At 45.3% G+C, this 13787-nt stretch overlaps 1 protein-coding gene across 2 annotated transcripts in view; it reads right to left on the bottom strand.

Annotated features, from left to right (window-relative positions):
• LOC122388177 (probable methylmalonate-semialdehyde dehydrogenase [acylating], mitochondrial) overlaps positions 1–12576 on the bottom strand; it is a 268791-nt gene extending 256215 nt beyond the window's left edge. The window contains exon 1 of one of the 2 annotated variants that reach the window (XM_043379029.1): positions 12269–12576. In XM_043379029.1, coding sequence (XP_043234964.1) covers positions 12269–12304 — 36 coding nt within the window. In that variant the 5' untranslated portion in view covers positions 12305–12576. The remainder of the gene's footprint in view (positions 1–12268) is intronic. The other variant, XM_043379030.1, reaches the window with a different exon arrangement.
• Between the last annotated feature and the right edge of the window lie 1211 nt (positions 12577–13787).

Here is a 13787-nt window from a genome sequence, read left to right as displayed (position 1 = left end):
TCCTCTGTTAACCCTCCCCCGTATAGGGGGGAGGGGTCGAACAGACCCCACCCCCTCGGTTTTTCGCGAGTAACTCGCGTAAAAACGGCTAATCGCGACGAATCCTTCAGTACCCTCGAGTTAATCAATTTTGCATCTACCCTGAAACTTTAATTACCCTGACCCAAGTGACCTTTGACCTGTGACCTATTTCTCGAGACCATGTTTGGCCGGGATCGCGATTCGGCGTATGTTGGCTCGCATTAGCCGCGCGTTTGCAGTCTTTTCGTGGTTTCAAGCGTTCAAACATGTGATATGATGTTGGTCTCATGCATTTGGATGGGTATGAAGGTCACCTGAAGGTCAGGTCAGGTCATTGACCTTTGATGACCTCAGTTCATTTTTTCGAGTTTTACATGTTTCTAGGCTAGTTTTTGGAGCTGAATTCGAATTTAGCAGCAATTTGAACATTTACGAAGTACTTTTGGTGCCTTCGTAACATGTTACGAAGCTGTCAGGGGCGGTTGACACGTACTACGAATACCCGGCAGGACCACTACTGGTTGACCTGACCCGACCTGGCCTAAATGCATGAAGACATCTTCTGGGATCAACACTAACACGATATTCGTGATCAGCACACCGGAAAAGCTCAGCCACACTTACGACGCTCTAACAGGTCCCAATTTTCCCGACTTTTGGGTCATTGACCTGACCTGGAAGGTCAACCATGAACCAATGACCTAGGACCTTAAATTGGGTATCATCGTCTTCCTCTCGTCACGGGCAGCACGCTCGTTTTTTTTCGCGAAGCTCTAACTCGATCAGCGGCCAAACGGCAATGGGGGCAACGCCCCCCCCCCCATATACGTTCGCTTCTGACAAAACGCCAATACGGGCGAGGTTTAAATCCATATACATTCAGGCATGAGACAAGAAAGCTCCTGTTTAATAGTGTTAATGAACTATGAAGAAGCTTCAGCTATTAAGGCTTCTTGAAATCTCTCAAGCTGAAGTTGATTATACTCAGTGTTGTTATGATCATTCCTCAGTTTTCTGACAAGAATCACACATTTGGCCATGGCAAACGTTGAAAATACCTTTTTCTTAAAAAAGTGCCTAATGACAATCTTATTTTCCAACAAATTTGCAATTAAAACCAACCAGTACCGTAAACCAGAGCAACTTTGGTCCATCGGTGCAACTTTGGTCCACCATGGAAAAGATACTTTGCTGATTTTTTAAAAAATCCATCGTAATATTCGGGACATTTTTTCATGCAGGCAATTTAGCCCAATATGTGCCCTAACTATGTGTGAACAGACCTGCTTTTGTTATGTGACCTTGACAGCAGCAGAATTTTTATAATAAAAGCCTTGATTTTGGCGCAAAAAACAGAAGCTGCTAGGATGATGTAAGGAGCGGAACTGGTAAGAACTGGGGCGACACTGGCTATCTAGACAGTAAGTAACCTACATGAGTTCTCCAAAGGCTTAGAGGAAGAAAGCCCCCCATTTTCTTTTTATGGTCATTTTTTAGGGGTGGTGGTCAAAGTTGCAAGCACTTTTTCCGTCAAAATGCTACAACTTTGGTCCACCAGGAAATCATTCTTAGGAAGCTTCTCATCACTACACTGTAAAAAATATTGACGAGCTATGTGTCAAAACAAGGGTCTCGAAACAGTCACCAGGTTGTCAATGCTTCCGGTACCTACCACTTGACTAGTTACCGCTTAGTTAGCTTACAGGCTGAGAACTATCCAGATCGTTATGATCCGGTATTGTAATGATACCCTAGGTGTACCTTTGTTTTGAAGTGCTGAATTAACTATCAAGGTTGTTTGACGTTTGTTTTCGCCTCAATCCGAAACGAGGAAGACCCTCATCAAATTATTAGGTGAAAGCCAGCCTCAGGATGATCAAAATACTAGGGGTAGTTTTGTCATAGTAATCTGTGAAGGTTGAGGAACAAGCCGTAGCAATGCACTCGTCACTAAACCAGCCTGAGATTATTCGCCAGGTAGCGGCTGCGTTTCCCTACTTGCTGAATCATGTTAGCAACTTTCCATTTCCAGACACTTTTTACGGCAAATAAATTGTTGGGTTATTTGGAAGGTGAATGACAATTTTATTTCTATAAGTCAATACATTTGTATTTCCGATTGCCCTAAAACTTTTTTTTTTAATCGTTTGCGGTAGGTTTTTATTGTTCGCAATAAAGTTGCGCACCTGTGAATCCTTCACTTAATGCGTTCCCGGCTTCCCGGCGCCAGCTGTTGCGCTGTGCCGTGCCGCGTTCGGTCGGGGGTGCGCGAGTCTGTGCAGTGCGAGTGTTTATCACTGGGCAAACCTGTATCGTTTCCATTTGTGCAGTGTCTAGTTATGAAGAATTGCTTGCCGATATATGACCTGCAGTGATCGACGTTCTGATTCAATAACTTGCCATAAGCCATTATTCTCAACCAAATCGCGCAGAGACGTTTGCAAAGTTGTCGAGGGGGGGGGGGCGAAACAAGAGCGATTTTAAATGAATTGCTCTCCATGCAGTGCAATAGGACTTAGGTTTAATTTTTCGAAAGTTGTGGAGCCGCCCCCGGTGTCCGGCCTGGCCAACTCTCTCAAGAACCGACAGTTAACGGAACACTGAAGTTTCACTACGACGATTTCCGCCAAAGTTATGAAGAAAGGGCAAGTGCAAGAAGTACAAAACTTCTCTTGGTAATCAAAACTTAGGTTTGGCAAATTCCAAACCCTAAGTCACTACAACTGTGGATATAAATAAGCTGGTTATTGACGGCCAAGCTCTGGCAAATCTGAGGTTCAGACCTATCATCAAGTTCATGAGGCAGCTGCGGTTGGGCGGCTCACGGGCTCCACTGCATAGGCTCAGACAGGTACTCTACAAAATGTCGTCTGTGTTCTTAGGTTCAGATCTATCGATAGGTATGTGCATGCTTCTGATTCGATTGATAACTGTAAACGGGCGCTGGAAGTGAAAGATTCGCTTGATATACGAAAGGTGCATTTCAAGAAAGCATATTATTTCAGAAATACACCTTCATTTTATCTTGAGCGTTTTTGGAATGGGCCGGATGAATTCGTCATCAAACTGGTAAGGGATTTCGTTTGAAGACCACCGATATTTAATAATATGATGGTCTTCAAACGAATTCGCTGGCAAATTCGATGACTGGATTGGGCGGCGTAGGATCTGCTGGTCATCTGACTATGGGTTGAGCAATACGTTAGTTTTGACCTAGTTTGAGCTTCATTCGTTAAGTAGGAACAAGACGATGCTTCTTTTGAGCATCGTCACTAAACAAGCCGCCCTCGTTTTGACATTGTTTTTCGTTATTATTGTTACTAGGTACTTTGTTATCATACACAGCATTAACGAGGACCTGCTTCCAAAACAAGGCAGAAACGCTCCAGCTATTTTTGGGACGTGGTAAAAACTAACCGACACCTGGTAACTGTCATCTGACGAACACAAAACAAGCCAGGGGCTCGCAGCGTGTGTCAAAAGTAGGATGCAAAACTAGTCTGTACCCCCGACATTTAGCGTTGAGAATCATTTGACGAGGGGCTAGTCAATATTTTTTACAGTGTATAGCATACTTTTTTCGTCATTTATGACAGTCAATGCTGTGAACAACAAAGTGAAGGACCAGCTCCAAGCAGGAACAGCATTCAAGTTGGTGATTTTGTAGAGTTCCTGTACGAAGGGAGGGTGTATCGGGGTGAGGTGGTGGCTGTCGCAGATGATGGGCCGAAAATCCGTGCCATGGAGCAGTTTGGTAATAGGTTTAAGTGGCCTAGGCATGATGATATTCTTACCTACTCATTCAGCGATGTCATCCGCAAGCTCCAGCCTCCCATCCCGGTTGGCACCGGTGGACAATTCACCTTCATTTGTTAGAGAACTGTCAAGTGACTTCTGAAGGTGCTGAGTTTTGTGGTTCTTACTCAGCCGCTCATTTAAAAGCCAGAGTGCTCATGTGATTTTACTCCATCCAAAGCCCGGAACAGCCGTTCACTGTGAATCTGTTGCCCCATCGTAAACCAGTGTTTCTGTGATTGTTTTCAGCCAGTTGAAGTCCTGGTGTGTCAGGATATTTTTAAAAGAACTTATGTGGACCAAAGATGCTCTGTAAAATACCATTTTATTCGTTAGCATTGAATAAAATAGGATTATAATCAGTGGTACAAAGTTCTAAAACCCCTCTACAACTTTGACCACTTGTTCAATAAAAAAATAAAATAACTCAAGATGCTAGCATTCTTTTGCTCTAGAGCAAACTGTTGACAAAGGTTGTAGCTTCCACCTTGCAAAAAACTAGCCAGATTGGACAACAATTAAAAAAGATATTCAACAAAAACCTAAAAAGTGGTACAAAGTTGCTCTGGTTTACGGTACACAATACAGAGCACGTGCCTATGAATGCGAATAACAATGTGATATCATGTCAATTTCTCCTACATGTTAACCTTCGCCGGCACAGGCCATTTTGACTCTGGTTGGCAGAGTTTTTCACGTTTGCCCCAAGGTCACTCAATCATCAAAGCAATATTTCAGTTTTTCAGCATAGGAACTTTGAGAATGTTTATTTCTTAGTTTTCTTGACTTAGGTATGTCTTGGGGGGGGCCAAAAGATAGTATGCCCCCCCCCTTTGACCGTCTTGGGGGGGGGCCATGGCCCCGTTGGCCCCCCTTGGATCCGCCCTTGCTTAGGCATAACTTTCTTAACAGGTATCGCTTTCCAGTTGTCTCTAAATCACAGACAGTTTTGGTTTAGTTTCGCGTCCCCTTTAGCGTTCACTTAACTTTAAGTTTTGTATGGGTTGGGCCCTTGTATTAGCTATGTTTTAAACCTAAAACAAAAAGCATATGTAGGTATTCGTTTTCTTCATTTTATGTTCTCGCCTAACAAATACCCAATCAGAAACAACTGTGTTCATGTGTTATATTATATATGTCTCGATTTTGTGGCGAAATACAAGAATTCTGTATAAACAGTTTTTCTCCTGGCAACACCAACCAGAGAAGCGCGGTTGTCCGGCTTCGGGGGCGACCGCGCCCATCGAGGACGAAAACGGCAGCAGCTCCGAGTGCTGTTCACGGACACCTGCGGTAACTGCGGTAGCTGCGGTAGATCGCAGGCTGTAAGTCCCGCCCACTTGTGCGCACGTCATCACGCGTTCGTCTGAGGCGGCCGTGTCAATTTTCCGCCCAAGTTACACGAATGCGCAACTGCCGCGCCACTTTGCATGACAAATGGTTCCTGCGGCCGCTGCGGTCGGATCGTTTCGACCGCAGGAGACGCAGGCGACCGCAGCCGGCCGCAGCCGTATGACGTCACACCACCCGCCCCATCCCCACTTTCTGTGACGTCATTACCCGGCTGACCGCCGAGCCGCAGCTACCGCAGCTACCAGGGCCTCGTCTAAGGAATTTTCACTGGGGGGGGGCAGAGCCTGAAGGAGCCAAACCTAAGGTACCCCCAAATCCTGTTTTCTCACCGGATTTAGACCACTTGTTTTTCATCACAGCCCTGACACCATGATTTTTTTTAACTAAAGGAAAAAATAATAGGGCATCCGACCCATGGTGTTGAGCGTTTTTGAGTGGCAGTGCCTTGTCTAAGGAATTTACATGCCGAGCCTTATGTCGGGGGCCCACACGCATAGACTGAGCGCTTGACTCTGAGCTCTGCCGAGTTCTGAGGGCTAACACCAGCTTCTGGGCCCACGCCGGCCTCTATGGTACCCCACACTGGCTTTATATGATCCATACCAGGCTTTAAGGATCAAGCTGAGTGGAGACAGTATTTTCCCACTAGGGCCCCCTCAGACGAGTGTAATGCGTACGTATCAACTTGGAGACTGATGGCTTCTCAGGTGGATTCTCCGTAAGTCGTAATCGCCGTGGATCTCCGACACAACCTTAAGGTTGTCAGAGGCTATAGATTAAACAAAAAATGAAGATTTCCCCGTGTTGTAGTGCAATTTGAGGCCCGCTGGGACCCTACAGGCTGGTATTTGGCTGGCATTTGCCCACCGGGACTCCACGCCGACTTCTTTAGATAATCCAGCGACAGACCACCAATCTGCGCCTACGTAGGTACGACCACCACGGGATCCTGCTTCATTACGACTAGGAGCTACTCTAGCCGCACACCGGTGACCGTCCAGCCAGAAGCTGGACGCCGCATAGTGAGGACGACGATAGGCAAAAACAAGAGATTGACGCCCCGAGGACAGAAACAACAGATTGATACGTAAAGGAGAATTTTTTTGTCGGTAGAGCGTTGGACTCCGCGTGGTGAGGGCATGCGTCCCGGTTATAACAGTCCGGGTTCGAAGCGCGACAGAGTCGCTTGATGTTTATGAGCCTCCTGGCGAGTATGGTTACGGTTGGTGGCAGGCCGTAACCAGTCGAAGTCAGTGAGGGGACCGGCCGTGCGCGGCTATGTGCATACGTAAAACTTTGGGCTCTAAATTCTGCCATAGATCAGGAATTGCGCGATTGGAGGGTAGAGGGCAGGGCCAACGCAACGCGTATTTACAAATTGCAACCGAGCTCCGCCGTGGGGTAAGGTGGGCAGGGGTTTTCGCACTACGGCTGCGGTTGAACTACCGTCTGTGGTAGAAAGTTCAGGACGATGGCGCGTTTCATACGAAATCTGGCGCAATGTTTGTTTGCTTCTGAACTTGTACTGTTATTGCTGTGAATTCTTGAAGTGGGAGTGTTTCAATAACAATTTGTGGATTATTTGAGTTTCTTTATATAAACATAGAATAATATTATGAAACATTGTGTGGAAACTGCAAATACTGATATGATCAATTACTTAGTTTGGGAGTTGATACACATTTTGTAGCGATTTGTCTGGCAAATGGTGTAACAAACCTCAAGCCTATCATGATCTGAAGCTGCTGTAACAAATCAAAATTGCTTTGATGTTACATAGTACCTTGTTGGAAAGACTGGATACCTTGTTGGAAAGACTGGAGCATGGTTCAAGATGATGTGCAAAAATTCAAGATTTGTGCGAAAGCTTGTGAATGAAGAACGAAAACAGTTCGATATGATGGCTCAATCAAACGTGGAAATGGAAGACAAAAGTAGAGTTTCAACGTTCCAGCATGTGAGAATAACTTCAGAAATTCATAGTTCTTGTAGCATTGCATTCTTTTTATGTACATTTATAGGTTTTGCTAGGGTATTTCAATTCATTGTGTCAGTTGAGATATAGATAGATGGATTGCAGAAAATTTGTAGAATCATTGTATGGTAGCTAGGTACTTGTTCGGTAAAAAGGTATGTGATGAATGCCATGAGAAGGTTTTTTTATGATTTAATATATGATTGTTGTGGTACCTACAAAAATGCAAGCTTACTAGCAACTAGTTTCTGAATCAAATCAAAAGTATTTGCCATGAATGTAAATATGTACCTGCAAAGTATGTCAATAAATTTGTGTGATGTTGACCAGAGAGTTTTATCATCTGGGCATTTATGTCGCTTCTTACATTAGGTGTTAAGCATAGTAATTACGGATGAACTTTGTGCCAATATCTTCAATGCACAATGTATGTAGCATGTCTACAACCCTCACTGATCCTGCTATAGCTATAGGCATTTGGCACCAGCTTGACCAAGGGCATGAACTTCACAGTTGCACAACCTTTTGTCATGTACCACCAGTCACTTTTTTACTTAATTAAGGTGCACATAGCACTGCACACAACAATGTTCAGAGGGCCTACACAAAAACAACATGATTAGTGTGCACTATGCAAAGCATTGTACCCTGATTATTTGAATATTTTGATCACTCAACAGTCAGCAGTCAGGAGATAATTATTGAATATCACATTTATTATACATCACTTGTCAAACAAGAGCATGATGACACACATTTTGACAAGCAATCATGGTAGTACCTATTCCAATAAGTTGGACAGTCACCTCCCTGGGCGTCATTTTTCCAGGAAGGTACCTCTGCAGGTGTTGTGGTAGGCTAGGTTGAATTGGGTTAAGTTAGGCGAAGTAAGGTGGTTAGGACCAGGTCAGACCGTAAGGCCTGGTCAGGTTGATTTTAATCTTTCATTCTAATTTGACATATATACCTATTACCTATGTTTTTGCTCCAGCCTTAATTTCATTAGGTAATGAGTTAATTTTGCTTTGTTTTTATCTGTCTTGTTTTGTGTTTTTGTCCCTTAACCCGGCAGTTGCTGGGGTATTTCGCCACCCACCGTTTGCTGGGAAAGGGGGGGCGTTAAACGCCCCCAGCCGATAACTCGAGAACCAATAGGCGCAGCGAAACGCACGAGGCGGCAAACGAAAGAACGCGACGAGACGCTTCAGATGAGTACTTTAAAGTTGAATTTTGAGGTCACAGGTCGGGTCAAGGTCAGGTCAAACACCTGAAATCGGGCTTTCAGTAGCATGGACTTCAGGACTTCGCAATGGGCGCCTCTCGTCATAAACTCTGTCAAAACGGTGCACAATCCATCAAATAAGGCCAACAAGAGTGTCAGCTCCATGTAGGGGTCAGTCAAGCATAGGTCAGGGTCAAGGTCAGGTCAACCGGGTAGGCACATATCCCCGAAAATCAAAACTGATATTCGCAGCCTGTGACACATGTTTTGTGGGTAATTTGGGGCGTAGAACACGATGGTGACATTCATTTTATCATATGTGTACGTGTTTGGCTCAAAAAGTCCAATTGAAGAAATGCATGTATCATGGGAGTGAAGTAGTCACGAGAAATTGCCAAGATTCAGTTCAAGATTTTGGAAAATGCGGAACGATAATCAATAATCGAAGATAGCCATTTGATTGTTCATGGTATTGGTAGTCTAATGGCGTTTACGGCATGTCTGTATGTCTATTCTGTGATTTTATATGATTTTTTGAACATATGCCGTTTTTGGTCGAAAACTCAGAAATCATGACGTCACTAAAACCTCGATATCTCAAAAAATTTCCGACCGATTTTTTTGAAACTTTGTCACAATACACTTCAATCAATTCCCTACAGGTATGTAGGTAGCCAAAATTTGGCGCGCCTGCGGCGCGCCGTTTTTATGCTATGGCCCGGCGAAAAAAGTGGGGGCGTTTAACGCCCCCCCCAGCAACTCGCGGGTTATATTTTGCCCCATAGGCAAGGGTGGAGCTTTTCCAGGGAAGGTGTAGGAGCATGATTGGAGGCGCTCAACCAGACGGCATAGGAGGGCACGGTTTCTGAACGCGCACTGATGCCTGATTCAAGCCACACTGTCTTCATGCGGGGCGGCGCGCTACTTAAAAGTCCCTAAACGAACGGGAAGTGATGCCGATAGAACCTTCAATCATTCTGGGCTAACGCTTATGACTTGGAAAAAGTCGCGATCCCTATTCAATCGAAAACCTGTGGGGCGTGGGCTCTTGTTCAGCAGGAGGTATATGAAGAGCCACCCGCCATAAGCACTGCTCAACCGCAGGCACAGGTTTAGACGGCGTTGGTCCGCATCAAAGCCAGTGTGCTGGAGAATCCATTGGCTGAAATGCTCCAGAACATTCATCACTGTGTTTTTATGAAAGGTGGCTACAAGCTCAGTTAAAAGAAAAAGTACCAGATTTTTTTGCTTTTTAATTACAGCGGGAAGAAAGGTGTTCGGATAATTTCGTTACACCCCCTGTTATGTTCAAATGGTTGCTAAATTCGAAATCAGCTCCAAAAACTAGCCTAGAAACATGTAAAACTCGAAAAAGGAACCGAGGTCATCAAAAGTCATTGAGCTGACCTGACCTTCAGGTGACCTTGACACCCACCCTAACGCATGGGACCAGCATCGCTGCATCATATCACATGTTTCAACGCTTGAAACCACGTGAAGACTGCAACCGCGCGGCTAATGCGAGCCGACATACGCCGAATCGCGATTCGGGCCAAACATGGTCTCGAGAAATAGGTCACAGGTCAAAGGTCATTTGGGTCAGGGTAGGTGTAAAATTGATAAAATCGGGGGCATTGAAAGTTTCGTCGCGATCGGACGGTTTTTACGTGAGTTACTCACGAAAAACCGATAAAGCGCACCCAAAAAGGCAGAAATATGCACATGCGATATCCTATACTGCGAAAAAAGGTGCATCATTTTTTAACGTCGCCGACAAATTGTAATTACCCTGAGCTCAGGCAAATGTATGGTAGAAAATCCCCAAGTGAAATACACTACGGCGGAAATAAAATACCCTACGGCGGAGGTCGGTTGCAATTTGTAAATACGCCAACGCAACAAGATCGGCTTAGCGGGGGCTCTGTCCTTGTGAATCCTTCCATTCAAAAGGTTGGGACTAAATCTATAAAAAAAGAATATCCGAGACACGGAGTTGGGCGCCAAGACGAAATGTAACGTATTGCTGAGCGGAAAAAAAATGGTTAAGGTCAGGTAAACAAAATAAACACTTGATAACAGGCCTAAGTAATCGGCTAGGTATCAATGTGCTCACATTGCATCCATGTTTCGTTTACACATTTGCTTTTATGTGCACTGACGCCTCGACCTAAAAATTCGTTTGCCTTTTGGCTATTGCCGGCCCCCTCAGTAGTGACTTTTTGCCCTGACTGGGGGGGCCAGGCCGATGACTGCGGGGGTTTGGCCCCCCCAGTTAACATGTTAGACGAGGCCTTGGCAGCTACCGCAGGTGCCCGTGAACAGCACTCCGGTAACTCCGGTGGCTCGACCAGTGTCTGCGACTAATAGGCACTGAAAAACAATGTAGTTCGGAGGAAAGCCGGTAGATATGACGAAACCCAGGTGCAGGACACAAGGAAGGCTGTTTTTGGGGAGTTTCAGGGTAGTCCCTTGTGGGGCCTAATTGGGATGGGACACGGTGGGCCCCATATGGCTGCCATTTGGAAACCAAATGGGCCTCATGTGGATTCCTTTGCTTATACCCATGTGGGTCCCGGCTGGGAAAACCCATGTGGGACCCATATGTGCCCCGGCTGGGTCCTATATGGGCCCCATCTGGGCTGCCCATATGGGACCCAGTTGGACGCCCATGACAAACCCATCTGGGTCCATGGTGGGTAGCCCAGATGGGCCCCAGTTTGTTGCCCACTTGGGGCCCATATGGGCCCCATTTGGGAAGCCTGGCTGGGTACCGCATCTGGATAAAATGACCTCCTCTCTCAACTTAACATATTATTTTTCATCAACATCATGTTTTCGATCAATATTGATCATTTTCGGATGCCTCAATTTTAAGTTCCAACCTCAGGCCACAAAACAAACTACCATACAAACAGCGGGGATATTAAAGGGGCCCTCCCACCTTCAAAAGAGTTTATGAATTAGCATGAAAGTGATGTCGCTCGGTTCAGAAAGAGCGAAAACGAATATCTACCAAATTTCACCGAAAAATATTCACCGGTTTTCAAGATATTAGCCTTTTACTTTTGTTTACTTTTTGGGATCTCCGCTGTTCCTAGCGACTTTATTTGGAAGCAATAGTTTGGCAGCTGAAAGTGCAGCACTTGTTGCACGCAAAGCAGCATATACCACCGCGTGCTACAAAATGTTTTAGTCAAACATTTAAAAATCGTTAGATATCTGCGCTGACGTCACACATTCAGAGGGGTATTCATATGCATTAGCCCCTCTGAATCAAAATGCTGCAATTTTGAAATTCAATATTTCCGATTTAAGGCATTTTTGATGTTGTGAGTGCTGAAACCGGTAATTGTGAGTCAGGGACCCCATTTTGGCTATCTCAACTCAAATCTAATGTTAAGGTGGGAGGGTCCCTTTAAAGCTGGCTTCTTCTTCCTGCACCAGGTGGCAGCACTTCTTTTCAAAAATCAGTGCTTATCTTTCCAAAATTGTGATTTCCATGCTGAGGAGTGAAACCGGCTTCACCGTTGTCAAAAATAGCAGAATCGTTACCATTTTTAGCACGTATGACAAAAATTGTACGTGCTAAAAATGACGATTGACCAAACCTCCCCCGACTGCTATTGTGATGTGAAGGGAGCAAAGATGTCAATGAAGATGAAGATGTCAACGAAGATGAATGGGTAAATGTGACATATACCAATGTCCTGTATATTCATATACAAAAGTTGGCATATATTTGGCAGAGCAAGATAGTCATTTTTAGGTTATAAGTTTTTAGCAAATGGTCCTCGAGTCCCTCACCTAAATCTTAACCCAAGTGCTGCCACTGCTCCATTTTTTTATTCCAAAAGCCTAGTTTGCCCAATTGAGATACCTAATAAACTAAAAAGGGTACATACCCGACTGTTGAAGCTGATTTTTGCAAGTCCAAACATCTGTTATGTTGAAAATTACCAAACAAAACAGGACCTGACCACCAGATAGTCACTTGACGATACCAGTTACCTATATACCGTACAAGCGTATATCGATAAATAGTAGGCGCAAGCTGGGCGCAAGGGTTTATATAGCCTTGGGCGCAAGGCACGGCGCAAGGGGGGCGCAAGCAAGGCAGTATACTGAGCCCTGGCGCTGTTCGGCGGCCGGCTAGCGCGCTAGCCCGCGCACACATACGTGCACGTTGCCCCGGCAACGGGCTATTGACCAATGAGAAGCGCGCTACAGGGGGGCACTGGCGTAATTCTTTTTTCCACCCAAAGGAAGGCGCTATACGGAGAATATCCCATTGCGTCATTGAAAAGTGACTTACACCTCTCACCGGCCAGCTGGCTGCGTGGTGTAGTGGTGAGCACACTCGCCTCGTGATCTAATAACTAGGGTTCGATTCCCGCCGCCGGCCGAACTTTTTTGGCGCGTTATAGGTTAGGTTGTAGGTTTGAAGGTTGTAGGTTTGTAGGTTGTAGGTCTGTAGGTTAGGTTGTAGGTTAGGTTGTAGGTTGTAGGTTTGTAGGTTGTAGGTTAGGTCAGGTGAGGTTAGGTTGTGTTTGTTTTTGTTTGGTTTGTTTACCAAGAAGCATCTTCGGGTATAGCGCCTTCCTTTGGTTGGAAAAAAGAAACACGCGGGGCACTGGGCATGTAACGGAAGTTGGCACAGATTCAGCACAGATTCAGCACAGCACAGATTCGGTAGGGGGAAAAAAGGCCCCGGTAGAGGGAAACCTTTATGACCCGTTTTCCCCTAGAAATGACGTCACAAAGAGGTAAAAATGGGTATCAATCGAAAGCTCTCGTTTACCCAGACACAGTCCTGCAGGAAAATTTCACTTTTTCCCCATAGGAAAGTTTTTACGGGAAAATCAAAATTTTGGGTCAATGGGGGGTCCCCCCCCCGATTTCGTTCAAAATCAGCACACAGGTGCCCCACCACCAGCCGAGAAACTTTCCCCAAAAGGGTCCCCGTTGCATTGACGTTTAAGGCCCGTAAAGCCCCCTAGACTCGTAAAATATCCGTAAAATCGCCTTTGTACGGACAAAAAAGTGGTGCTATGGTAAAAATGGGTATCAATCGAAAGCTCTCGTTTACCCAGACACAGTCCTGCAGGAAAATTTCACTTTTTCCCCATAGGAAAGTTTTTACGGGAAAATCAAAATTTTGGGTCAATGGGGGTCCCCCCCGATTTCGTTCAAAATCGGCACACAGGTGCCCCACCACCAGCCGAGAAACTTTCCCCAAAACGGTCCCCGTTGCATTGACGTTTAAGGCCCGTAAAGCCCCTTAGACTCGTAAAATATCCGTAAAATCGCCTTTGTACGGACAAAAAAGTGGTGCTATAGTAAAAATGGGTATCAATCGAAAGCTCTCGTTTACCCAGACACAGTCCTGCAGGAAAATTCCACTTTTTCTCCATAGGAAAGTTT

The sequence above is a fragment of the Amphibalanus amphitrite genome, unplaced genomic scaffold, assembly GCF_019059575.1.
Source record: "Amphibalanus amphitrite isolate SeventyFive unplaced genomic scaffold, NRLGWU_Aamphi_draft 000312F_arrow, whole genome shotgun sequence".
Classification (NCBI taxonomy): Eukaryota; Metazoa; Arthropoda; class Thecostraca; order Balanomorpha; family Balanidae; genus Amphibalanus; species Amphibalanus amphitrite.
The sequence above is the reverse complement of the archived record's forward strand: the minus strand, read 5'-3'. Positions and strand labels throughout refer to the sequence as shown.